At 53.9% G+C, this 27,106-nt stretch overlaps 2 protein-coding genes across 2 annotated transcripts in view; one reads left to right on the plus strand and one right to left on the minus strand.

Moving 5' to 3' along the window:
* The first annotated feature begins 2,083 nt into the window (after positions 1–2,083).
* On the plus strand, positions 2,084–3,369 carry LOC148814853 (cholecystokinin-like). Its single transcript, XM_088906547.1, has 2 exons — positions 2,084–2,390; positions 3,122–3,369. The coding sequence occupies exons 1-2, from the start codon at positions 2,111–2,113 to the stop codon at positions 3,232–3,234; spliced, it is 393 nt and encodes a 130-aa protein (XP_088762673.1). The 5' UTR covers positions 2,084–2,110; the 3' UTR covers positions 3,235–3,369.
* Positions 3,370–4,785: 1,416 nt separating this feature from the next.
* hap1 (huntingtin associated protein 1) overlaps positions 4,786–27,106 on the minus strand; it is a 45,428-nt gene continuing 23,107 nt past the window's right edge. The window contains exons 8-20 of the mRNA XM_088906133.1: positions 16,753–16,829; positions 16,353–16,469; positions 16,097–16,197; positions 15,482–15,590; positions 15,060–15,138; positions 14,619–14,749; positions 13,493–13,567; positions 12,895–13,103; positions 12,440–12,658; positions 11,252–11,580; positions 10,040–10,231; positions 8,827–8,929; positions 4,786–7,278 (exon numbers count right to left, since the gene is read on the minus strand). Coding sequence (XP_088762259.1) covers positions 6,852–7,278; positions 8,827–8,929; positions 10,040–10,231; positions 11,252–11,580; positions 12,440–12,658; positions 12,895–13,103; positions 13,493–13,567; positions 14,619–14,749; positions 15,060–15,138; positions 15,482–15,590; positions 16,097–16,197; positions 16,353–16,469; positions 16,753–16,829 — 2,168 coding nt within the window. The 3' untranslated portion in view covers positions 4,786–6,851. The remainder of the gene's footprint in view (positions 7,279–8,826; positions 8,930–10,039; positions 10,232–11,251; positions 11,581–12,439; positions 12,659–12,894; positions 13,104–13,492; positions 13,568–14,618; positions 14,750–15,059; positions 15,139–15,481; positions 15,591–16,096; positions 16,198–16,352; positions 16,470–16,752; positions 16,830–27,106) is intronic.

Consider the following 27,106-nt stretch of genomic DNA (forward strand, 5'->3'; position numbering starts at 1 on the left):
CGGTTACAGCCCAACTAGCGCACTTCTGAGACTCCATCTACCTGCCTGCTGCTCCTTCCTGAGTGTCACAAAGATTGATCCGTTTTATCTCAAACTCCATAAAGTCCCATCGAAGTCCCAGCAATTACCCCCGAAGGATGGGGAAGAGACGCGTCGCTCGGTGTTTAATGGACTGGTATATTGGCTTGTTATTGAAGTGCGGAAGGACAATCCTATTTCTGTCAAACAGGGCAGAAACTACTTCACACCACGAGCCCCTTTCCAGCAGCCAGCGATCGTGGAGATTACAGGAGAAAGACCCAGCTCATGAACAGGTGTAGCAATATGGCTCAGGAGTGCAGAAACACCGGAATGATGTGTCAAAGACGTGGCTCTGGTTTTTAGTCACTATGTAAATGTTATTGATATAGCGCCTTTCAGACTGTGGCCTAATGCTTCTTGCTAATCTGCACTGAAATGCCACCCTGATCTCTCTGCTGGGATCCCCTGTGTCCCCATCAGCAACATGGGGTTCCAGTCACCCATCCTGCCCCCCTCGTTTCTCCGTGTGAGATCCCCTTTCCTCGCTGTCTTGTCTGTCTGCTGGACAGCTGTGGAGCAGTGATCAGCATTGCTGCCTCGCAGCGCTGGGGCCCCGGGTTCAGCTCTTGGGGTGCTGTCTGGGTGGAGTTTGCATGTTCTCCCCGTGTTCACGTGGGTTTCCTCTGGGTTTAGAGCTTCAAACCACAGTCCCAAAACACACTGGTGTTTTAATTGGCATCTGGGAAAATTGGCCCTAGTGTGAGTGTGTCAGTGTGTCTGTGTGTGCTCTGTGTTGGACTGGCGTCCTGTCCAGGGTGTGTGTGTGTCTGTGTGTGTGTGTCTGTGTGTGCTCTGTGTTGGACTGGCGTCCTGTCCAGGGTGTGTGTGTGTCTGTGTGTGCTCTGTGTTGGACTGGTGTCCTGTCCAGGGTGTGTGTGTGTGTGTGTCTGTGTGTGCCCTGTGTTAGCACACACGTCCTGTCCAGGGTGTGTGTGTGTCTGTGTGTGCTCTGTGTTGGACTGGCGTCCTATCCAGGGTGTGTGTGTGTGTGTCTGTATGTGCTCTGTGTTGGACTGGTGTCCTGTCCAGGGTGTGTGTGTGTCTGTGTGCGCACTGTGTTGGACTGGCGTCCTGTCCAGGGTGTGCCCTGCTTGCGCCCGCTGCCTGTTGGGATAGACCCTGGCTCCACTTCTACCCTGTTCTGGCTCAAACGATTAGAAATTGGAAGGATGGGCACTACCCCTCCACTCTGTCGTGCTTCACACTACCTGCAGGCTGGTACCCACAGACCCCTCTCATTCACTAACTGGTTATTAATAAACCCCTTTACTGTCACAGCGCTGCCCCGCGGCCCAGTTCCCCTCTCACGAGCATGATGTGCTTGAATCATCCGCAGGCTTTTGAAGAGCAATTAGAGGATCTGCCCGGAGAGGGATCGAGCGCCGGACGCAGAACTTGCTCTGAACCCGCTGAAGACGCGCAGGTGAAGCGATTACGCACGGGGAGCGGATGCTCTCTTTGTTTGACCTGTTATTGTTCTGTGCCAAATATACCGATCTCGGAGGCACTCCAGAAGCGGCCGAGACACGGTCGAGGGAGGGGCCTCGGCGCGCGTGTGAGGCGAGGTTCGGACCCGCTCGGGTGTATATAAGCGATGGACCCCAGCGCTGGCACACAGAACCGCGACCGGAGCCGATAACCGAGGAGTCTTCGCAGCTCAGGTAGGAGGCTGTGCTGGGGCGCATTCTCTCCACGGGGCTTGGGCATGACGGGCGTCAAGTCCCGACTCTCAGCCTTTTCCTGCACTTTCCACCCAGTTTCACACCGGTACTCGCGTTTCTAACTCCGCTTTCTTTCCCACTCTGACAGTTCCGTGAACGTTAAACGTTTACAGTTACCTGCAGAAGATGAAGAGAGAAATCACTGTTTCTGTGTATGTTTGTATTTTGTTGCCCTTTCCTGAAGAGTGTCAAAATAACCTGGCACTATGATGACGATGGTGATGGTGATGTTGTTGCTGCAGCGGGCAGAGTGCTCGGGCTGGTGCTCCACGCCGCGCTCACTGCGCTCCTGTCGGTCTTCCGCAGACATGCCCGGCAGTAAGGTGTGCTTGTGTGCCCTGCTCGTGACCGTGCTGGCGGCGGTCTGCCTCGCGGTGCCCCTGCCCGAGACCCTGGGCGACGCAGGCGCGGCGCTGGCGCACAGGGACGCGCTGCGGGAGCGCGGGCGGGCGCTGCGGGAGAGGACCCCGAGCGGCGCCCCACGAGACCCCGCGCAGGGAGCGCGCGTGGCCAGGCAGGACCGCCTGGGCTCGCTGACGGAGGAGCAGCGGGACCTCGTGTCCAGATACGTCCTGCAGGCGCTCACGGGTACGAGACGGGTCTCTTAAAAATAACATTCCATCCAGGACCCCGGAAAACAGAGTAAAGTGTCTTTTCTGTCTACTCTCTCTCTCTGTAGTGGTCTGGGGGATCTCTCGTTTAAAATTCATAGGTTTGTAATCTGCTAAAGGTAACTAATTCTAATTAATTTTTATGGAGTACAAATCTTTATTGACGCCGACTTGAGATAAAGAAATCTCCCCTTTAGTACAATGAAGGATGATTGCAGAGTTTACATAGTGAAATGCGTGGAGTGACCTGATGAAATTAGAAATTGAGAACGGACACGGCTGCATAGGGGGGTCAGAACAGTACAGTATGACTGCACAGAACGAGAAATAAATTAATACAACAGCAATCCCGATTCAGTAACTGAGAGCGCAGCGTAAAGGGAAGATTTGTAACTTCTGAACCAGGACTACACATCTCTATATCCTGACATTCGCGGAGTGTTATTGTGAGAACCAATCCCTTATAATGTCGGGTTCATTCCTTTCATTCACAATTAATAGAAAAAAAATACATCTCGCGTTAAATTTCGCTCTGTCTCTCTACTCCGAGATCCTTGTTTTAATCGGCGTTTTTACTTTAAAAACCTATAGAACTCCACTTTCCCAACACACAGCAAAGAACACCCCACGGCCATCTCAAAACCCAGACTTCACTATCAAGTGGTTAGTCTGAAGCACTGACGCCTGTCCGTCTCTGTCTGTCCGCAGAGCTAGCGCACCGCGAGGGCTGCAGCGACGACCACCCCATCAACATCTCGGACCGCGACTATCACGGCTGGATGGACTTCGGGCGGCGCAGCGCCGAGGAGCTCGACTCTTGAAGCGCACGGCCTCTAGTGGCCTCTTGGGGGAAGTGCACCCTGCCGACTTTTGCAAAAATCAAGATTCCATTGACAAGTCGCCAGACTGTACAGATTTGCAAGCTGCAGTAGATGATATTTTGTTTATTTGAAATATGATCATGAATAAATTAAAATTACCTTCTGTAATATAATAACTTGCTCTTTGCTCATTTGTTTCTTCCTCGAAGTCCCTTCACCGTGGCTGAAGCCTTGCAGATTTGGGGCTGTAAAAAATAATAATTAATAATTGCTTAAACTCATATAGCGCTTTTCTTGACACTCCACTCAAAGCGCTGTACAGGTAACCAGTACCAGTGTGCAGCCCCACCTGGATGATGCGACGGCAGCCATAGTGCGCCAGAACACTCACCACACACCAGCTCTCAGTGGGGAGGAGAGCAGAGTAATGAAGCCAATTCATAGAGGGGGATTATTAGGAGGCCATGATTGGTAAGGGCCAATGGGAAATTTGACCAGGAATTTGGTTACACCCCTACTCTTTTCGAGAAGCAACCTGGGATATTTAAATGACCACAGAGAGTCAGGACTTCAGTTTTATGTCTCATCTGAAGGACGGCACCTGTTTACAATATAGTGTCCCCAACACTATACTGGGGCACTAGGACCAACACAGACTGCAGAGTGAGTGCCCCCTGCTGGCCCCACTAACACCTCTTCCAGCAGCAACCTTGGTTTTTTCCAGGGAGGTCTCCCATCCAGGTACTGACCAGACTCACACCTGCTGAGCTTCAGTGGGCTGCCAGCTGTGAGTTGCAGAGTGATATGGCTGCTGGCGATCCTGGTTTGACACATTTAAAAGCACACGTGGATGGCTCAGAATAATAATTTGGAAACAAACACATTTAAGGAGAGGAGAAAAGTTGCAGTTGACTAATCAGGAGCTAATGCTACAGTTTAGTGCTGAAAGTCCTTCCCCCTTTCTCAGTACACTCCAGCTTTCCCCCGGTCTACAGCTCCATCTGAACTTTTAAAGATGAATTAGACCCTTTTATTCATTAGAACTCAAACACATGTAAACCCCTTTAAGCCTGCAGGATAGGGTCTGTTCAGCATCATCATTCCTGGAATCCCGTCCACCACTGTCACTTTCCAAGACTGAAGAGCTCAAGTTCCTGCACTGGTCTTCAGTCTCAAGCAGAGATCATAAGATCACTTTATTGGCCATATACAATTTCTTGCTTTAGGAATTTGTCTGTTTCACAGACCCCAACTTGGTCTCTATGAGACACACAGACAGAGAGAGAAGCTGAGGGTCATTTATACAGTACCCCTGGAGCAGTTGGGGTTAAGAGCCTTGCTCAGGGGCCCAACAGAGTAGGAATCCTCTGCCAGCTGCAGGATTTGAACTTGCAACCTTCCAGCCACAGGTGCAGATCCTGATCCACAGAGCCACCCCAGAACAGCACCTCAAAGCTTGAGACACACCCCACCACCCAGAGGAAGACAAAAGCAGAAGAGTTTCCCTCCTCCCTGTGAGGGTTATCTGACAGAGTGCGTGCACACAGGTCATGTCTGATGCATGATCTTTATTGAAACGTTTCAATATTTACAACAGGTAATGATATACAAAGACACAACAGAAGTAGCCGCAGCGAGAGCCCACTCTCTGCTGTCCCACGCACCCCGGGCACCAGGGCTCGTGTCTCACAGAGTGGGCTCAGCCCGGCCGCTGTAAAACCCAGCTAGGAGGATCTTAAAAGCTGTAAAAAGAGAATCTTTGGATCCATAGTGTTTGGGATGTCAAGTAGTTCCAGCAGCCACTCTGAGGCAGAAAATCAAAGTTATAAACTTCTGTCTCTTCATAGAGACAAAAGACGAACCCCAGCTGTTCAGAGACTGGACTCTGGCTTGCCTGAGCCTGATATAATAACTAGGAAACTAGGCTGGAGCTGTGGCTCCTCGGTTCGTTAACAAGGGAAACTGAGAAGAGCCCAAACCCCAGACCACTTAAGAACAACAGCAGAGTTTGTGAAAATAGACCTGAGAGCATGTTTCTAGCAGAAAAAGGACCCCAAACTGATTAGTTTAGTTCGAGATCAGACTGAACTGCTGTTTTGAAGAATCACAAGCTGAGCTCCTCCTGGACAAGTGTGTGATTTCGACAGGTTTGTGTTCTGGACAGGTGTGTGTGATCTGAGCAGGTGTGTGATCTATTGTTTTCTTTGAGTTTAATGTAGAGGTAATCCAGTTTCAATTAAGAGGAAAAACAATTTAAGAGGCTTTTTTATTAGACAGATGTAACACACACACATGCTGCTGCTTTTCCTATTTTTAATTGCAAAGAAATGTTAAAAAAAAATCACAGTCCAGAACCTTTTATAATTTGTACTAACTTTCTCGTATCTGTTTTTTAATTGGCTGTTTCTGTGTGTTCTGACAGGCTGGCTGGTTTCCAGCTGGACCTGGAGAATTCGCACCCGGAGCCAGCCTCTCCAGACGAGCTCAGTGCTCCCTGTCAGGGCCTGCACGAAGGCAACATGGGGTTAAATAGGGGCTCTATTTGGTCTTTTAAGACAAAAAGACATTTTAAGAACATAAAGTTGTTAAATATGTAAAAAGTAATTTTAAAACAGAGGGACACTAGTGTTTGTTACTCTTAACGTTGTGCAAATGTGAACAGTGCTCCCCAAAGCAATTCTAAGGTGCTTTCTCTCTATTTATATATAATCTGCCTCTGTGAAGAGAAAGAGGACCCGCAGTGGTACTCCCCATTCAGAAGGGATTCTGTGTTTGGAGAAGCTCAGCCTTCTCAGAGTCCTTTGTGGTTTAAAAAATAAAAATAACAAAACAAAATTAATGGCTATAACACACTGGACACATCATAGGATCTCTACAACAACACAAGTAAACCAGAAGAAAGACAGCATGTTTTCCCTGCAGTTTACCAGAAAATCAGTGTTGAGTCTTTGTAGGTGAAATTTAAGGGCAGGAGTCAGCACCTGCAGCATTGCACACAGCTGCTGTGGCGCCCTCTACAGGCAGCCTGGACACACAACAAACCTACCCTTTCAGAGTTGACCACAGGTTTCATGGTTCCCTGAGCTTGTGCTGGCTGGGTTCCTGGTCTGGGAACACTGGGATTGACTGGCCCAGACCGGACACCACCAGGAGTTTCTACAGTACAGTTCCACGTAAGACATCACTCAGAATCAAAAACAAGGATGAAGAGCACAACACACAGAAACTTAACACGTTTACACTTCACGACAGAGCCCTGCCACAGGCAGTCAGGAGGTCCTGAAGAAAGGAAAGTGCAATTTGCTGTTTCACACCAGCCGTGCGTTACAACAGCAGTATCATTAAAACAGGGCTGCCGCTGTCCACAGCCCCCAGTGCAAGTTTTAATATAAAACAATCGGGACACGTCTGGGCCCGGCGCCGGCCCGCTGGCATGTCCGAGCGGCACTGCACAGCCCCCCCCCCAGTCCAGGAGGAAGTGGGCTGGACCGACAGCAGCAGAAATAAACGCCTGAGACAGCGGAACAGAGCTGGGTCGGTGCCGAGCAGCAGTGCCCTTCGTGGACGGGTCCGGTGTGTGTTTTTCCTGCCCACCTGGGGCACAGCGAGCGGGATGGTCAGGGCTCCTCGGCCTCGTCCCCGGGGTCGATCAGCCCGCGGGCCGCCACCTTGGCCAGACCCAGCGAGCGCAGCTTCTCCACCAGATTGAAGCTGAAAATGTTCCTCCCCTTCCTGCAGGGGGCAGCGCTGGCACGGCCCCTGTCCTGTTCGCCTGGTGGCCTGGCCAGCTGGGGGCCCGGGGGGGCCCTGGCCAGGGGAGGGCTGCCGAGCTCGCTCCTGCCGCCCTGCTGGCGGGTGTAGACGGCGGCGGAGATGCCGCGCTCCTGCAGCAGCCGGACCAGCCCCAGGGAGGCGCTGTGCGTGCGGGTGTGCTCCCGCAGGTTGGTGGAGGACTCGCAGCGCGGCCGCCTCAGCCCCGCCCCGCCGGAGGGGGCCGCTAGCCCCTCAGAGGTCCCACAAGAGGACAGGCTTCGAGGACGAAGGCTGCAGGGAGAGGGAAACACGGGGCGGTTAGGAGCGGGCCGAGCCCAGTGGGCAGGGTTAGTGCCGCGTGCGGTCCAGTCAGAGGGGTCAGCGTCCCTTCTCTGAGTCCCCACGGAGGGAACTCTGCTGGCTGAGCACAGCCGGGCTCTACTGCTTCTGCTCTGAGCTCTCCGTCACGTCAGCAGCTCTCCTGCGTTTGGACCTTGCCTGGTGTCCAAAACAGTTCAATGTCAGTAAGGTCACCAAGGTGACACGAATAAAGGTGCCCGATTGCAGCTGTGCTCCCTGTGAAAGGTGCAAAGTTCAAGCTGGAGGGACTCAGTGCCGGGACGCTGACAGAAGAGAAGACTGAAGTGTGCTGTTAGTTCTGAGCTGTTAGTCAGGGGTTAGAGAGCAGGAAGGGGGCTGTTAGAAGGGCCGAGGGCTGAGGGACAGGAGCAGGGGCCCAACGTGCTCTGCCTGTGCTGACAGTCCGCCCGCGGGCAGCAGAAAGCTGCAATTCTTCACTTATTCTACTGAGGCAACATCTGTGCGTATTACAACACAGCCCCTCTACCTTGGCAAAGGCCTGGAAGGCAACTGCATCAGTTGACTGGAAATTAAGAATGCTGGTTTTGTCTCATGTTCAATGCATGAGCTTGCAGCCCTGCCAGAGGGAGGTGGCAGTCAGCGTAGGGCCCTGCACTGCCCTCAAGGCCAGTGTCAGCGAAGCCGAGCCCAAGGAAGAGCACACACACCTGCCCTCGCCAGCGTGCACAGTAAGACTGCTGCCTTTGTTAAGGAATAACGTGAGCAATGCTGAAAGGAGCCAGGCTGACTGAGAGGTCAGTGGGTGTAGAGCAGAGTTCAGTGCTGCTGTGTCTTCCCTGGGCTCAGGCCTGCTGGCACGCTGGGCGCAGAGCATGGCAGGGGCTGCTGTCCGCTGTGCCAGGAGCCCTGGCTGGGGGCAGCTGTCTGCTGGGACACTGGGAAACTCTTACTTTGGCACCACAAAGCCCTTCAGAACTGGAGCAGCATCCGGTACCAGGGCTTTCGCTGTCTAGAGGAAGAAAATGGAGGAAGATGAGGAAGAGGCTGCCTTCCCTGTCGTGAACATACAAACCCCTCTCCTCGATGGAAGTGCAGGACAGCAGACAGAGGCCAGGAAATGCAGGACAGAGCAGGACGTTGTGCAGGCTTGAGGACCCAGGTGGGAATGAACTGTATACTGCGGCTGTTTGTTTTCACTAGAGCTTTGCTTCCTTAATACACAGCAGTTACACAAGCAGAGAACACCTGAGCCCAGACCCTGCTCGAGAAGTCTGTGTGCTGCAATGTATTACACAACATATAACACTAGTATTCCGTCTCATGCAGTTTGTGGTGAAGGGGTATCTAGCTCTGCTGTACTGATCTGTGCAGTGCAGTATTTTACTGCATTGTGAACTGCTGGCTTTGGGTCTGGGCTTCAGAAGAAATGGGGCTTCAGAAGACACCCAGGGGGTGTGACTGCAGCCCCTCCCTGTGCTCCCTCGCCAGGCTGTGGCTCTGCCCTGCCCCCTGTCTTACCTGCGCGGGGGGGCGGAGAGCTCGAGCGCGGGGTGCAGAATCCGGCAGGTGGTGATGGTGTTGGTGGGGGGGGTCGGGGGCAGGTTGTTACAGGACTGAGACACTGGAATGGAGGAGATGGGAGAAGGCGGGGTTAACACACAGATGGCATGGCAATGAGCACGCACAGAGCGAGAGGGTGAGGGTGAGGGAGGGTGAGGGAGGAGTGAGGGTGAGGGAGGAGGAGTCCGTGAGGCAGTGATGGCATGGGGGAGCTGGCCTCCTGCGTGCACTTTGACCTTTCCCAGGCTACAGTGCCTGCAAGTGGCTTTCGACTGACCATGAAGGACAGGGTGGAGCTGTGCAGGTAGTGGACAGGAGTGACCAGGGAGGAGCTGTGCAGGTGGTGGACTGGAATGACCGGGGAGGAGCTGTGCAGGTGGGGGACAGGAGTGACCGGGGAGGAGCTGTGCAGGTGGGGGACTCGAGTGACTGGGGAGGAGCTGTGCAGGTGGGGGACAGGAGTGACCGGGGAGGAGCTGTGCAGGTGGGGGACAGGAGTGACCGGGGAGGAGCTGTGCAGGTGGGGGACTGGAGTGACCGGGGAGGAGCTGTGCAGGTGGGGGACAGGAGTGACCGGGGAGGAGCTGTGCAGGTGGGGGACTGGAGTGACCGGGGAGGAGCTGTGCAGGTGGTGGACTGGAGTGACCGGGGAGGAGCTGTGCAGGTGGGGGACAGGAGTGATCGGGGAATGGACCGGGGACTGGAGTGACCGGGGAGGAGCTGTGCAGGTAGTGGACAGGTGTGACCAGGGAGGAGCTGTGCAGGTGGGGGACAGGAGTGACCGGGGAGGAGCTGTGCAGGTGGTGGACTGGAGTGTCCGGGGAGGAGCTGTGCAGGTGGGGGTCTGGAGTGACTGGGGAGGAGCTGTGCAGGTAGTGGACAGGTGTGACCAGGGAGGAGCTGTGCAGGTGGAGGACTGGAGTGACCAGGGAGGAGCTGTGCAGGGGGACTGGACTGACTCTGAGTTCCAGTGGGTCTTTGAAAGCAAGCTCTCCAAGTGAGGACTCAGTGATCACTGGCAGGCTCTGTTCTGTTATCAAAAGACCTGGTCTGTGTCATTTCAGTCTGACATCACCCGTCTCCCACACCTATAACAGCCCCTGGCTGCGGCCCAGGGAAGGCGGTGGGAGGTGTGGGGCAGGGCGTGGTAGGGTCCTGTGCCTGTACTTACCCCTGGCGCTATGCGGGACAGGGAACAGGCTGAGGTCTGGCTCGTCCTCCTCCAGGTCGTTCAGGCTGTACACCTGCTCCAGGTCCACGTCCAGCTCCCGGAAGTCCTTGGTGAGGACGCCGGGCCGGGGGTACAGGATGCCACCCAGGTTTGGCCGCGCCAGCTGCTGCCACTGGTGCAGGGTCACTGAGCCTGGATGGCGAGAGGGAGGGGGTGACGCCGACAACACAGGCCCAGAGCAGAGATATCTTCAGCTTTTAACCCCTAATAAAATCTTACTTTCCAAAAGAATGTCTGGAAAAAGGGAAAAAATATATTTCCTCTGCAGATATCTCTGTTCCTTGCTAGGTTTTTTTAAAGCTAATTTCAAGGACTCAAGAGACTATCTAATTTTAACATTTTACCAGGGCAGCTGGTAAAGGCAAACATCCGCATGTATTATTGTGAATGCTGGCCTTTCTGCCAGTGTCAGCCCCTCCTCTAGGTCATCTCTTTTTTAATGACCAGCAACAGCCAGCAGCCATATCACCCTGCAACTCACAACTGGCAGCCCACTGAAGCTCAGCAGGTGTGAGCCTGGTCAGTACCTGGATGGGAGACCTCCTGGGAAAAACTAAGGCTGCTGCTGGAAGAGTAATGCCCCAGTATAGTGACGGGGACACTATGCTGTAAACAGGCACCGTCCTTTGGAACGGACGTAAAACCAAGGTCCTGACTCTCTGTGGTCATTAAAAATCCCAGGGCGTTTCTCGAAAAGAGTAGGGGTGTAACCCTGGCATCCTGGCCAAGTTTCCCATTGGCCCTTACCAATCATGGCCTCCTAATAATCCCCATCTATGAACTGGCTTCATCACTCCGCTCTCCTCCCCACTGAGAGCTGGTGTGTGGGGAGCATTCTGGCGCACTATGGCTGCTGTCGCATCATCCAGGTGGGGCTGCACATTGATGGTGGTGGAGGGGATCCCCATTACCTGTAAAGCGCTTTGAGTGGAGTGTCCAGAAAAGCGCTATATAAGTGTAAGTGATTATTATTATTATCTGTTCAAATCCGGCTCTCCAGTGTTTCACCGAGCGCTGTGTCTTATTTCACCACTAGGGGGCAGAAATGGTGTGCGAACAGGACGCCGGCACTAGAGGCACCAGTACAGCGGTATCCTGTCTAGCTCCCAGAGGAACAAGTATGTCCAGACCTCAAGACAAGGGCCAGCTCACCTTCCAGCGGCTTGACGATCTGCAGGCGGTCTGGCAGGCAGGAGCGGGAGCTGCAGGACAGGCCGGAGCCGGAGTGCTGGGAGCTGCCGGAGTAGTTGGTCCCGGTGGAGAGGATGCTGTCGTTGGGGGTGAGGAACCCGCTGGAGTCCCCGCCCCCGCCCTCGCCGCCCGCCGCCAGCGCCTGCAGCTTGCGCTCGCGCTCCACCTCGAAGAACGGCCGCTCCGAGCTGTGGCTCTCCTGGCGCGCCGACAGGCGCCGCAGCGCCGCCTCCAGGTCGTGACCCCCAGGGGTGCCCGGCTGGCCCAGCTTCTTATCCGCCGCCTCGGACCTGCAGCCGACCGGCACGGACAGACAGCGTTACTCTCCCGTCGAACAGGAGAGGAGGCTGCACCCCTGCACCCTCAGCACCTCTGTGCCCAGACTCTCTCCCAGCTACTGCTCGAGCCCCTACACCCCCACACCCTGCTCCCAGTGCCCCCACCCTGCTCTGTGTGTGAGGGGTCCCCCCTTTGCAGCGTCACCCCCTGACCCCACCCTGCTCTCTGTGTGTGAGGGGTCCCCCCTTTGCAGCGTCACCCCCTGACCCCACCCTGCTCTCTGTGTGTGAGGGGTCCCCCCTTTGCAGCGTCACCCCCTGACCCCACCCTGCTGTCTGTGTGTGAGGGGTCCCCCCTTTCCAGTGTCACCCCCTGACCCCACCCTGTTCTCTGTGTGAGGGGTCCCCCCTTTGCAGCGTCACCCCCTGACCCCACCCTGCTGTCTGTGTGTGAGGGGTCCCCCCTTTGCAGCGTCACCCCCTGACCCCACCCTGCTGTCTGTGTTTGAGGAGTCCCCCCTTTGCAGCGTCACCCCCTGACCCCACCCTGCTGTCTGTGTGTGAGGGGTCCCCCCTTTCCAGCGTCAGCCCCTGACCCCACCCTGCTGTCTGTGTGTGAGGGGTCCCCCCTTTCCAGCGTCAGCCCCTGACCCCACCCTGCTCTGTGTGTGTGAGGAGTCCCCCCTTTCCAGCGTCACCCCTTGACCCCACCCTGTTCACTCTCTGTGTGTGAGGAGCTCCCCCTTTCCAGCGTCACCCCCTGACCCCACCCTGCTCTCTGTGTGTGAGGAGCTCCCCCTTTCCAGCGTCACCCCCTGACTCCACCCTGCTGTCTCTTTCCCCCAAGCCCCTCGCGCCCTGGGACACTCACAGCGGGTCGTCGGGCAGTGCGGGGCTGGCGCCGGGCTGGTCCTCCAGCTGGACGCTGGCGCTGTCGGAGCCGTAGTAGCTGGTGCGCGGCGTGCTGACCTGGCTGGAGCGGGTGGAGGGCGGGCTGGAGCCCGGGATCTGCGGAGACTGGCAGCGGGAGCGCAGCCGCGCCGCCTGGTTCACCGCCTTCACCGTCTCGAAGACGCGGCGAGGGTGGCTCCTGCGGGGCGATCCCGAGAGTCTGCGTCAGGCCCAGCTCTCCGCCCCTCCCACACGCACGCCCTGACTCCGAAAATCCGCTGTCTGATTCTAGACTCTACAGCACGTGGCGTGTTTGTCAGAGAGAGAAAAGCTCAACTTCTGGGAGGGAGATGAGTTCTGGGTGTGGGAGCACTACACTGGTACGCGGGTCTCGTTCACGTGCTGTGAGCCTGGTGTGTGGGGGGGCAGGCTCACCTGTACTCGGGGGGGGCGGGGCTGTCCAGGCCCTTGCGCATGGTGCCCTCGATCTCGGCGGCCAGCGAGTCCATGGGGAACACGGCCAGCGAGCTGTAGCGGTTGATGGTGCTGTTGGGCAGGCTCTTGTTGCGCAGGTTCTTGATGTCCTCCCGCGCCTCCTGCAGCATGTCTTCACACTCCGAGTACCTGTCCTGCAGGTCACTGAGCTGGGGAGGCACAGGCAGGGGCGTGGTCAGACACACACACTCCAGGAGCGACAGGGGCGTGGTGAGACACACACAGTCCCGGAGTGACAGGGCCGTGGTCAGACAAGCACACACACTCCTGGAGCAACAGGGGCGCGGTCAGAGACACACACTCCCGGAGTGAGAGGGGTGTGGTCGGACACACACACTCCCAGAGTGGGAGGGGCGTGGTCAGACACACACTCCCGGAGTGAGAGGGGTGTGGTCGGACACACACAATCCCAGAGCTGCAGTACTGCTGGAAACCCTTCACAGGACATATACTTCTCTATTTTTTCATTTTCAGGCTTCAGGCTTGTGTGCAGTGGGGCTCAGCACTGTGATAACTGCTTGGCAGGGCCAGTATTTACCTCTGACCTCAGCTGTGCCTGGACCTCCCTGGATGCTGCCAGGTGCTGATTGAGCTCTTCATTCTCAGAGGAGAGCTGTGGGAGGAGGACAGAAGAGGATTTGAAGTTGCACCGTTTCTGAACACACTGTCCTGCACCAGGCAGCACTGTGCCTGTTATACTGTGCTATATAGTACCTACTATAGGCTGTGGAGCTGTGCTGTATTGTAGGCTTTAGTCCTGTACTAGTCCTGTACTAGGCTTTGGGACTGTGCTACTGTATCTTGTGCTGTGCTATTCTGTGCTGTACTATAGACTGTGGTGCTGTGCTATATTGTGCTGTGATGTACTATAGGCTGTGGTGCTGTGCTATACTGTGCTGTGCTGTACTATAGACTGTGGTGCTGTGCTGCTGTATGTTGTGCTGTGCTGTACTATAGAAGTAGAGTAGTTTATTGCCATATGTACATATGTATAGGCTGTAGCGCTGTGTTGTGTTGTGCTGTACTATAGGCTGTGGTGCTGTGCTATTCTGTGCTGTGCTGTACTATGCTGTACTATAGTCTGTAGTCCTGTACTATAGGCTGTGGTGCTGTGCTATTCTGTGCTGTGCTGTACTATACGCTGTAGTCCTATACTATAGGCTGTGGTGCTGTGCTATTCTGTGCTGTGCTGTACTATACGCTGTAGTCCTGTACTATAGGCTGTGGTGCTGTGCTATTCTGTGCTGTGCTGTACTATGCTGTACTATACCCTGTAGTCCTGTACTATAGGCTGTGGTGCTGTGCTGTACTATAGGCTGTGGTGCTGTGCTATACTGTGCTGTGCTGTACTATAGACTGTGGTGCTGTGCTATACTGTGCTGTGCTGTACTATAGACTGTGGCACTATGCTGCTGTATGTTGTGCTGTGCTGTACTATAGAAGTAGAGTAGTTTATTGCCATATGTACAGATGTATAGGCTGTAGCGCTGTGCTGTACAGTGCTGTACTATAGGCTGTAGCACTGTGCTATACTGTGCTGTGCTGTATTAGAGGCTGTAGTGCTGTGCTATTCTGTGCTGTACTGTACTATGCTGTTCTATAGGCTGTGGTGCTGTGCTGCTCTATCTTGTGCTGTCCTTGTGCGGTCGGAGTCTCTATCTTACCGCTTTACTCCGATGCTGCAGGTCCACTATCTGCGCGAGCAGGTGGCTGATCTCCTCTTGCTGTCTCACGGTGTCTTCTACCTTCCTCGCAAGCTCCTCCGACAGCTGTGCCACCTGCTTGTTCACCGAGGCTGGGGCACAAAGGGAGAACAGGTCAGTGGTGTTCCACCCCTTCGCTGCTCCTCCACACTCTGACCTGACCAAGCCTGACCACGCCTGGGATTCTCAGTGCTGCACTCCAGAGCAAAGCTTCCCGTGTGTTAACTGAGGCTTTTTAAAGGCCAAGGTTGGACAAGTTCTGGCCTTTAACACAGTCGACCAAAAAAGTTTGATAATCATCCTTAAGACACCGTTGTTGCACTGTGTAAAACAACGGTATGATTTAGGAATACGCTGTGTGTTCAAGCAGAAATGTGAAGGCCAGCGTCTCGCCTGACTTACCAAGCTCCTGGACACAGTCCATCATCAGCTGCTGCTCCTGCTCCTCGTAGTTCGTCGTTTCTGTTGTCAAGTCTCTGGCCTGGAATTGAACCAACACAAGAAAACAACACTGAGGAGAGAGCAAACGCAAGTTGAGAACTGGAAAAGATATTGTAGACCAAGGTGGTTCTGCCCCGTGACCTGCCTCTCCTCTCTGCATTACCAAGAGCAGTGAGATCGGCTTCTCTGCATCATCACCTGTCATTCATACTCAAAACCCTATCGCAGTGAAAAGCATGCTTGTCTGACATTGTCTTTTTTCAAACCTTTACTTAAGAGTTGTTCCATGTGGACATCAGGGAGGAATCAGGGAGAAGGGAATGTGTCTGCAGGAGGGCTACTGAGGAATCAGGGAGGAATCGCAGCAGGGTCCTGGCTCTCACCTCTGTGCGGAGCTTCAGGTTCTCCTCCTCCAGCCCCTTCAGCTTCTGCTGCAGGAAGTCGTAGTGGAAGTAGCTACCGAGGGAGGCAGACGACTCACTGTGTTTCATCCTGCAGGGGCAAACAACACAGGAGTCACAGTCCGATTCCAATTGTACAGTACCCAGAGCCAGTCCAGGCTTTCCCAGCTGCAGGCTAATCCAACATCGGAGACTGAAAGGTTTAGGAGAATAAGCGGAATAAAGGCTTATCCCTTTATTTTGAGAAGCATGACGTTGCTGAAGAACACATAGAAGATGATAACACAGTGATAATTCAAAGTTAGAGCAGTACTTAAAGACTTCCCCAGACCCAGCAGCTGATAAAACCAGAAGCAGTTCAAACAGCTCTACATCAGGGGACTAACTTTAGTACCTTGACAACAACAGTTTCCTAATATTGAAATCTTTGTCAATGCTGGCAGTCCGATCTCAGTGTCAAGATGAAATCTCCATGAGATACAACATGAGCCTGTGACATCATGAGCACATGGCTCAGGGAGCTGTGAGAATGGACCGTAGTGCCAGTGAGTGTGTGTGGGCGTCAGAGCTGTGCCAGGGAGGTGGGTGGGCACTTACGGAGTGGAGCAGGCGGAGGGGGGCTCACTGTCCTCAGCGCTGCTGGCGTACAGTTGCAGCAGGTCATCGCGCATGGTGAGCTCATGGCGTAACTGGGCGATCTGCAGGACAGAGGGCAGGGCTCAGGCTGGGGGCACTGGCACGGGGCCGGACGCACACACAGCAATGGGCAGAGCCTGACTTGAACACCAGTGGTTTGGGATGAATTGATCCCCAGCTCAGGCTCAGAGATGCAGGCGTTCGGTCAGAAACAGACCTCCTCCCTGGCGGCCTCCAGCTGCTCGTCCAGCAGCTCGTTCCTCTCGGTCAGCGAGCGGTTCTGCTTCAGGAGGGACTGTCCAATCCGGGCGGCCAGCTCCAGGTCACGCTCCTTCTGCAAAGGCGCATGACAGGTTATTGAGATAGCGGCTCTGGGATCTGGACAGATGGCCATGGGCTTAAGTCTCCAATGTGGACACGTGACGCTACAACAGCACTGCAGTCCAAGCACTGCTGCAGGGTGACCATCTGACCCACTCCCACTATACTGTCCCATTCTGGAGCTGGGGTCTCATGTCCTCTGCTTAGTACTATAGAGACCTGGGTTAGTTCCAGGCCAATTAGATTGTGAGATACATTGTTCAATAATTGTTCCCCACCCCTCTCTCCATCCTCACCTCCTCCAGCAGCTGCGTCACAGCTTCAATGTCATGGTACGTCTTGGTGACCTGACCCACCCTCTCCGAGCACAGCACTGAGAGGGAGAGAGACAGGAGTTAATACAACACCCGTCAGAGGGGGAAGGAAAGAGCTTCAACACATCACACATCGCTACGCTGTCTTCAAAATCCAACCAATTCAACCCATTGACAACAACAAATCACACTCCGGAGGAGACAGGTGGAAAGTAAGGAGAAATGCCTTTAAAACTGAGGAGAGGAGGCACTTTTTACCCAAAGGGTGATGGGGGAACAAACTGCCCAGCCATGTTGTTAAAGACAATAATGCAGCTTCTTTCGAGAAACAGCTGGATGAGATCCTCAGATCAATTAACTGCTGATTGGCAAACGGACTGGATGATCTGAATGGCTCCTCTCATTTGTAACCTTTCTTAGTTTTCTCATCCCCGACAGTTTATGTTACGTTTTGAAGTACAAAGTAATCCGGTATTGATAGTACAGTAATGAGCCTCCTGTTTCCTCTTGGCCAGGACAAAGGGCACAAGAGGAACAGGAAAATTCCACTTCTGACCTCCGTTCTTTGAGGAGAATTAGCTGATCCTATTACCCCCCATGAGACCATTAAGCGGTTTTTGTTCTCATCACTGCGTTTCGGATAAATACGTCAGGAGGGGATCTGGGCGAAGCCTGTTAAGGAGTGGGTGTAAGGTAAAGGGCTGGAGCCGCTTATCTCAGGCCTGTCGACCCCTGTGTGTCCAGCAGGTGGAGGCACATGCCACTGTCCCAGTGAAGAATGATGATGGAAGAGCAAGACCACAACTGTTGAGTCGCGTCCCGGTTAGAAATTAAGCCTCTCTCTTTTTGTTGAAGAGAGCAGACATGGACACATTTTCTGACATTTTTTTCACCTTTGAACTTTGAGCATAAAAAAGTCCCGACGAAGAAGCCATCTAATCTGGAACCAAAACAGAAACCACTTAATCTGCTGGCGCAGACGCAGGGGACAGCCAGAACTGAGCTCTCACTTGCCCGCAGGGCACTGAGGATACGCAGTGATTAACGGGCGCAGAGCTCTCCAAGTGACGCAGGCCGGGGTATTTCTGAACTGAGGGGCAGGTGGAGCAGCGCAGATGAGGCACTGAGACCCTCCCACAGGACCTGGGGTCACAGCTGGCCTCTGAGCGCCGGCCGAGGGCTGGTGTCGGGAACGACACACACACGCACACGCGTGCACACCTACGAGAGCCGAGTGTGTCCGAGTGCCCACCTGTCCGTCTTCTCCCGCAGGTCAGAGCGGCGAGCTCTCTGGCTGCACCCCAGTGACAACCCCCTCCAACCCACCCACTCCCACACAGGAAACAGCCCCCGCTCCCATTTCCTGTGTCCGAGCTGGAAATGCGTTTAGATCCCTGCAGTTCCTACAGTAACCAATGAGCTAGAGACTCACGCTGGGGAAAGGGACACGTCCCCAGCAGCCACAGTCACACACACTCCACACTCCTTCAGTAGCCTGGGCTGCCCCGGGGCGCCCAGCAACCCGACACCCCAACACCCGCAGAGCTCAGCTCAAGCCCAGGCAGGCTTCCTGTCAGTTTCATCAGAAGCCCCTCGTTTGTACACAACCCGGCCGTCCAGAGCTTCAGAGTAGTGCTGCAGCAGAAGTCAGGCTTTTAGATTTTTATGTGTTGTAGGTTTGTGCTACTGTGAGCTGGCAAAAGCGAAAGGAACGTCTGCGTTGAATCAGCATGTCTGAGAGGACAGTACTGCACCCAGCTGCCTGTGCAGGAATGCACACACACAGCTGCTCCTCGCTCTTTCCCCCAATCAGGGGGGAGGACAGAGGGACGCTGTCTCCCTCCTGCCCATTGGCTGACTCTCGATCTGTGTTCCCTCGGGAGAACGCGCTGGGCCAACGAGTGCAGGTCCTCACGTTCCCCGTGTGCGAGAACAAGCCATCTGCGCCGGGCTCTGTGGGGCACAGACAGATGCCCCTCCCCCAGACAGTCCTGTGGGACGTCCGACAGGCTGCGAGTCGCAGCAGCTTAATTGGATGTAATTAGGGCTGGAGCCAGTGGGGGTCCCCCAGCCTGCTCTCTTCAAACCTCCCGACATGGGCTCAGCATGTTTACCTCTGCCTGTCCTCCCTGGCGATTCCTGTTCACTGCCCTCGCGCAGACGAGACGCACTGTGTGGCTCCACACACGCAATAGACAAATCCCCCTTATCCTAAAGACTGTTAGCATGCATACCCCAGTGAAGAGTCCAGAACCTGTATCTCCAAGCTCATGCTGTCCAGGCCCAACATTACTCAGCCTATACAATCCAAACCCACAGTACTCGACCCATATAATCCAGGAGCCTTCAGTAGTCGACACAGTCCCACACAGTCCAAAATCCACAGACCTCATCCCACACTGTGCAGAACGCACAGAGCTCAGCCCACACCGTCCAAAACCCACAGGACTCGACCCATACAGTAAAACTTGTGGCTTGATAACTGTTGAAACACACAAGTTGAAACACAAGTTGCGTTACAAGTATTTACTATGGTAAAAGTGAATTGAACAGTCCCCCCCTGGTCTCTCCCACTAATAGCTGATGTGTGGGGAGTGTTCTGGCGCACTATGGCTGCTGTCGCATCATGCAGGTGGGGCTGCACACTGGTGGTGGTGAAGGGGGGTACCTATTTTTCCTGCAGCCTGTGTTTTGTTTCACTACATAGGTGGGTACTTTACCACTGGGCTCTGTACTCTGATCTCACCACAGTGCACCATAACAGAGACAGCCTCCTCTGGGGGACAGGAGCAGATGGACACAGGGGTCTCCCTGCCCCGCGCTCAGGGTCAGACGGGCCAGGCAGCAGGGGATTGAGCCTCTGATGATCCTCAATCCACTGGACTGCAGACCGGCCCCACTAAGCTCTGGGCTTAATCCCAGGAAAACCAGCTGGTAAACAAGGCTGGTAAACACTCCGGAGCTCAATGCCCCAGCCACAGCTGGCTGTGCAGGAACAGCCCCAAGCGCTCAGAGCAGCACATGGCTCTGCACACCCAGCACAGAGGGCAGGCGAAGGACCCGAGCACAGGTCCACTCGCCAGCGACACAGCTGTCAGCTCATTTCACCTGCGGCACCTGTGCTACTGGTTGTTAGTCATCAGAGAGGGGGCACAGCTATCCCTGCAGCCACAGAGCCAGGAAGCCTGTCATCTGATTGTGCCCACAAGCCAGCAGCTGACTGTCTGCAGGCAGGATACCCCACTACTGGACAGCCAGCACGAATTTACCTGCCACACTGTAGCACTGCCCTCTCTGGACAGCAGCCTCACAATTCCACTGTGCTACATATCTAATTGCTTGTGCATGTGTCAGACAGACCTACAGACTCGAAAAGAAACAAAGAGAGTATTAATTCTTGCCAACGATGAGTTACGATAAACGTCTGTCCATCTCTACTGAACATCAAGCACTTATTGCGACTTCTCAGCACTCCAGCGGAGTCAGCTCATCTGAGACAGCGCAGACTGGACATGTTCCCCCGTCCAATAACTCCCAACGCATTGAGACCAGTTACCACACTGTGCAGAAAAGCCCACACTGCTCCCCCCGGCCTGGACAGAGACAGTGCTGGCTCCTTACCCTCCATCACCTCCCCACACAGCCCGTCCTGCGTGCTCTCTGCGTCCCTCAGGATACTGCTGCCACTGTACTCATTGTCACCGGGGACTGAACTGCTCCAGACCTCCATAGGGACAGAGCCGAAGCCCCCCTCCATTATTCGGGACGCCGTTCAGCTGCGGGAGCACAGACACACCGAAAGGCTGGAGCCAGGTTCTCCCTTGCAGAACCAGGAGCTGCTTCCCAAGTCCATTTCACCACACACAGTGGAGTAATTCACAAGAACCGCTGGTCCAGTCAATCACAAACGCTGCCTCTGGCTGCGGACTCTGCGCCGTGCACAGCCCTTCACTCTGAGGAGGAACTGCAGGAAGTGGATGTGCTCCAACAAGCACTGCTCCTGTTTATACTGTCATCCCTGCTTATGTTCACCTGGCTAGACAGGACTCTTGAATATTAGAAAGGGTTCAGTTTGGGGAGGGGCGAGAATGGACTATTCGAAGTTGGTGGGGTGGAACTAAAGACTGCAGAGCCATGACAGCTTGTTAATATTCCCTACTAGACTGATTTCATTTCCCCTGACACCACAGTGCGAATCTGAATTACAGCATTTAAAAAAAAAACATTTAGTGTAATTTTCTGACAAAAGTCTCCCTGTCCTGTTCCCCCGCCATTTACAGTGCGGAATGGTAGAGTCCCAAGAAGTTCCATAGTTGCTGTCTCCCAGCGCACGTAACGCCATGGCAACCTGTTGCCACGCCCACTGCTGGGGTGGGGGGGTGGGACATGCCTACACACACTGTCACAGCGCTTGTGCGTGTTTGTGTGTGCAGGGCTGCAGTCTCACAGTCCGGCACGCACTGACGGCACTGTCACTCACTGCTCAGAAAGCGCAGCGATCAAGACTGGGCTAATGGCCACGGAAAACATGTCCACTGGTCTAGCCTCTGTACCACATACAGAAATCCCAGCGCCACCTCGTCACGCTGAATCATGCGCTGCCTGGGCTTCTGCATTCCTTTCCAGTGCAAGCGATGGGCAAAAAGGCAGCATGTAAACTTCACGGCTGGTAAAATGATCCCAGTCTGGGTGTTTACTAATGCATAAGGCAGAATGTTCTTTTCAAGATCGTCTTGTGAGGTGAAATGGGAAAGAACTGGCAAACCCATCCACCCTCCTCCAGGACAGCCTGTGCAGATCCCAGTGTCGTGTCCTTGGCAGGGGTGCCCATTCAGGTGGGCACACATGCAGAACCCATGCAGGATCTCCCTCTATCTTTCCAGAACCTACAGGCAGGCCCTACGAGAGGGGGGGGGGTCAGCAGGGCCGCCTCATCTCACAGGGGGGTCTCACCTCAGCCCAGGGTGCCTGGTCCCCTACTTTAACCCTCTGGCTGTGTATCTCGACTTGAGTTGAATTTTGAACTTTTACCACATACTGTGATTCTCGACTCAAGTCCACGGCTGTGAAAACACATCCCCCTCTCAGTGCTGAATCTGCCCTTCCTTAGGAGTTTCAAAATCTTACTCTTCCCATCATGCCATTCTTTACATTCAAAGATTTTTTACCCCTCTTCCCAAACAATGAGGGGGCCTCACAGTGTGAAATGGCCCGGGCCTCCTCTGAGCTCTCGGAGGCCTGCTTACAGGTGCCAGGGTTTCTGGAAGATGGCAGAGCAGTGCCAGGGCGGTGCGTCACATTAAAGATGAACCTGTCCTGATCAATGTTGCACAAGGAAGTGCTGTCTGCCAGGTCAGGCATGTGGCTCACACCATCGCACCTCCCCATCAAGACCCCGCCTTGAGCCACTGGTTACAGACACCATACACACAGGACAGGGAAATCGGCAGCACCTTCTGATATGGTCAACAAAGCTGGTAAATGCCTTTCTCTGACTAGTCTGTTTCAGACAGCCAGGTGTTCAGGTCAGCCTTGACAAAGGTTCAACTCAAACAGATTTCTCTGGTCCGCAGGGAGGACAGGGCGGGCACATTTCGCAAATCTGTTTCCTTGTTTATGAATAATTCCTGATCCAGGACTTTGCCACACAAACCGACAGATCACGTAGCGCCCACAGGTGACACGAACCATAAAACACTTGGCTCGAGAACAAAACCTACGTGTTGCTCTGCCCCTCCTACACAGCAAGAAAAACACTTCGCACACCACAACCGATACTTCGCAGCCTGAATACAAGGAACTTCCTCCTCCAAAACCTGAAAACAAGTACCAAGACACAGCTCCTGGCACTCTGGACAGACTCAAGCTTGGCACAGGCCACTGGGACTTTGCCTCCTTGATCTTGATAAAGCTTTTCCTTTCCGTGTAATAGTCAATCCCAGGGATTTGGGACAATGGAACACTTTCCCAGGAGCTGATAAGAGAAGCAGATTTCCATATTGATTATTTCCCCAAACTACAATGGACTAATAGTAAACCTGCTCCGTGATGCATGATCAGAAAATTACTTTTCTTTACAGCCCGAGGGAGCCTAATGCTCAGGCTGAAGCCAGCAGGGTCTGATAATGAGGTGCGATTTGTGGCCCAGGCAGCAGGGGGCGCTGGCGGAATGCCGGGGCTGCAGAGCGCAGCGTGCAGGTGTGCAGTACTGGAGCTCTGCTGTTTGTCAGAGGTTTGTCAGACACAGGGAGAGCCATTCTGCGGAGCTTTTTCCACTAAAGCCATCAGCTCTATCACCCTGCAGCTCACAGCTCACAGCTGGTAGCCCACTGGAGCTCAGCAGGTATGAGTCTGGCCAGTACCTGGATGGGAGACTCCTGGGAAAGCTGAGGGTGCTGCTGGAGGAGGTGTTAGTGGGGCCAGCAGAAGGCGCTGACCCTGTAGTCTGAGTGGGTCCTAATGCCCCAGTGCAGTGATGGGGACACTATACTGTAAAAAGGTGCTGTCCTTTGGATGAGACATAAAACCGAGGTTGTTTCCCAAAATCCCAGGGTGTTTATCAAAAAGAGCAGGGTTGTTACCCAGGTGTCTTGGCCAGATTTCCCATTGGCCTTTACCAATCTTTGAACTGGCTTCATTACTCTGCTCTCCTCCCCACTGATAGCTGATGTGTGGTGAGCGTTCTGGCACACTATGGTGGATCCAGGTGGGGCTGCACACTGGTGCTGGTGGAGGGGAGTCCCCATTACCTGTAAAGCGCTTTGATTCAAGTGTCCAGGAAGGTGCTTTATGAGTGTAAGGAATAATTATTATTATAATTAAAGCACCACGTGTAGATAGAGAATCTTCTTCCCACCCAGGATGTGGTCCCAGAGCTCTGACCCCAGAGGGTGGGGTCACAGGGATGGAGGGGGGTCATTTGGCCAGTACTGGCCTGAGCAGAGGGGAGGTTTGAGAAAAGATGTTTCAATGTGTTTGTTGTCCTTTAGCCATAAGGCCTTTAAAAAGAACAGTCTGTGTTGATGCCACAGCTGACTGGTGTATTAACCACTAATGCTTACAGAAAAGCCCTGGCTCTGCGCACTAAAGACAGAAGGTTCTGGAGGGAGCTGATTAAAGAGCACAGAGAGGTGGTGTTTAAGGAATCTGGCTCAGGCTGTCGGTGTGGAAGGAGGCCAAGGTGGAGAGCAGACAGGGAGCAGCTCGTGACTGACGAGCATTTCTGAATGGCAGCACCAGCTGTGCCCTGGAGTCTGGCTGTCAGGAATCATACTCCCACGTGCACCTCCTGGTGTACACACCGGCCCCGCTGTTAGCAATGAGCACGGCACTCCCCGCTTTCACATATAAACCCCTTCACTCCGTCCACTCCTCGCTCACTGTTGAGTTAGTCTTTGCCTTTCTCTTGTGCGCTTTCCTTCAATTACTGTTTACCGGATACCGACCCTGCTCTGCCTCCGTCCTCTGCCTCGCGTCTCTTGGATTTGTTTACCTCGCTGCCTCGACCTCCGGACTCTGACCTCAAACTTCGTCTCTCGTCCCTTGGAAGTCTGACCTGATTCTTGTTGGCACCGCATAGGGTCCGAACATCTACACCACTAGGCCTCTTTCATTAGTGTGACACTGGCAGCATCAGGACTGTCTTGGCATTCGCCGCCTTGTAATCTGTGCCATCTGTCTGCAGGCTGGGCATACTTAAAACCTTTCTTAACCTTTTTTATAGGAGTGCTTCCTGTTTATCACAGAGCTAGATCTCCCCAGAAGTCACTGAGTTGCCCTACTTCAGGAGAAATGAAACATTGTTTCCCAAGAAACCGCCTGTGATAATTCCCTGCTTCCCCCGACTGTCTGAAATTACACACGGCGGTTGTTTTCTTCATGAAAATGAAAAGGTGGTGAGAAATGGCCAAGAACCTGCTCCGATGCTGGTTTATAATTACCAGCCCACTTCTATCCAGGTAATGGGTCACAGTAAAGCACAGCAGCTTCAGCCTTTGCCTGGCTCCAGGGAGTACTCTGCTCTGATAGGCTGAAGGAACTGAATCGTTTTCGTCCTGAGAAGAGTCGTAGAAAAGACTACGAGGGGACCTGACTCGGGCACTCAGACCCCTCAAGGGCTGACAAAGCCAACACCGCGGACGTGATCAGGACTGGAGTCTGTCGTCTGTAACCTTTCTCACGTTCCTGTGTCCAACGACAGGGATTGTCTGAGAGACACCTGAAGGAAGACAAACAGTCCGTTTTGTCCTTTAGCCTACAACCTGAAAGCCCAGCAGAACAGTAAGATCCCGTCAGGATGAGTTAATCCCAGCTCCGAAACAGAGCAACCATGTCAAAGTCCTTGTGCAGCCATGCCAGAACCAGCCCAGGGCCTATCGGACCCACTCAGTCTGGGGCATCTGGAGATCCCTCTCCTAATGACAGCCAACAGCCATATCACCCTGCAACTCACAGCTGGCAGCCCACTGAAACTCAGCAGGTGTGAGCCTGGTCAGTACCTGGATGGGAGACCTCCTGGGAAAAACTAAGGTTCCTGCTAGAAGAGGTGTTAGTGGGGCCAGCAGGGGGCGCTCTCCCTGCAGTCCATGTGGGTCCTTATGCCCCAGTATAGTGACGGGGACGCTATACTGTAAACAGGCGCCGTCCTTTGGATGAGACGTAAAACCGAGGTCCTGACTCTCTGTGGTCATTAAATATTCCAGGGTGTTTCTTGAAAAGAGTAGGGGTGTAACCCCGGCGTCCTGGCCAAATTTCCCATTGTCCCTTACCAATCATGGCCTCCTAATAATCCCCATCTATGAACTGGCTTCATCACTCTGCTCTCCTCCCCACTGATAGCTGGTGTGTGGGGAGCGTTCTGGCGCACTATGGCTGCCGTCACATCACCCAGGTGGGGCTGCACACTGGTGGTGGTGGAGGGGAGTCCCCATTACCTGTAAAGCGCTTTGAGTGGAGTGTCCAGAAAAGTGCTATTGTGTAAACAATTGTTATTATTATCATTATGACAGAGCCGAGCTGGGCTGCACCCCAGCAGGACAGAGACACCTGTCTTTATATTCAGAAAGAACATTTAAAATAAGAAGTCACCCATGTGCAAACATTCATTGGGTTCTTGACAAGCAAACACTAATGGTAGAGGCGAGGGACACAACCCAACCTGTGGGCGCTCCGGGCTCCGCTGCCCGGGCACATCACCAGTTTCTGTGCTGTGCTCTCACAGCCACAGACTGGCAGTCTGCTGCCCTCTAGTGCACAGTCCTGGCTCTACAGACGCACATCGTTCAATCCTAATCTAATTATTCTGGAACTCGAAAACAGATTTTATATCCAGGCTTCAGGGGAACTGTCCCAGTGTGCTGTGCTGTGTCCCAGTGTGCTGTACTGTGTCCCAGTGTGTTGTGCTGTACCGTACTGTGCAGTGTCCCAGTGTGCTGTGCTGTGTCCCAGTGTGTTGTGCTGTACTGTGTCCCAGTGTGTTGTGCTGTACTGTACTGTGCAGTGTCCCAGTGTGCTGTGCAGTGTCCCAGTGTGTTGTGCTGTACTGTACTGTGTCCCAGTGTGTTATGCTGTACTGTACTGTGCAGTGTCCCAGTGTGCTGTGCTGTGTCCCAGTGTGTTGTGCTGTACTGTACTGTGTCCCAGTGTGTTGTGCTGTACTGTACTGTGCAGTGTCCCAGTGTGCTGTGCTGTATCCCAGTGTGTTGTGCTGTACTGTACTGTGCAGTGTCCCAGTGTGCTGTACTGTGTCCCAGTGTGTTGTGCTGTACCATACTGTGCAGTGTCCCAGTGTGTTGTGCTGTACTGTACTGTGTCCCAGTGTGTTGTGCTGTACTGTACTGTGCAGTGTCCCAGTGTGCTGTGCTGTGTCCCAGTGTGCTGTGCTGTACTGTGTCCCAGTGTGTTGTGCTGTACTGTACTGTGCAGTGTCCCAGTGTGCTGTGCTGTGTCCCGGTGTGCTGTGCAGTGTACCAGTGTGTTGTGCAGTGTACCAGTGTGTTGTGCTGTACTGTACTGTGTCCCAGTGTGTTGTGCTGTACTGTACTGTGCAGTGTCCCAGTGTGCTGTGCTGTGTCCCAGTGTGTTGTGCTGTACTGTGTCCCAGTGTGTTGTGCTGTACTGTACTGTGCAGTGTCCCAGTGTGCTGTGCAGTGTCCCAGTGTGTTGTGCTGTACTGTACTGTGTCTCAGTGTGTTATGCTGTACTGTACTGTGCAGTGTCCCAGTGTGCTGTGCTGTGTCCCAGTGTGTTGTGCTGTACTGTACTGTGTCCCAGTGTGTTGTGCTGTACTGTACTGTGCAGTGTCCCAGTGTGCTGTGCTGTATCCCAGTGTGTTGTG

This window comes from Atractosteus spatula, chromosome 26 (genome assembly GCF_055471065.1).
Source record: "Atractosteus spatula isolate fAtrSpa1 chromosome 26, fAtrSpa1.hap1, whole genome shotgun sequence".
Taxonomy (NCBI): domain Eukaryota; kingdom Metazoa; phylum Chordata; class Actinopteri; order Semionotiformes; family Lepisosteidae; genus Atractosteus; species Atractosteus spatula.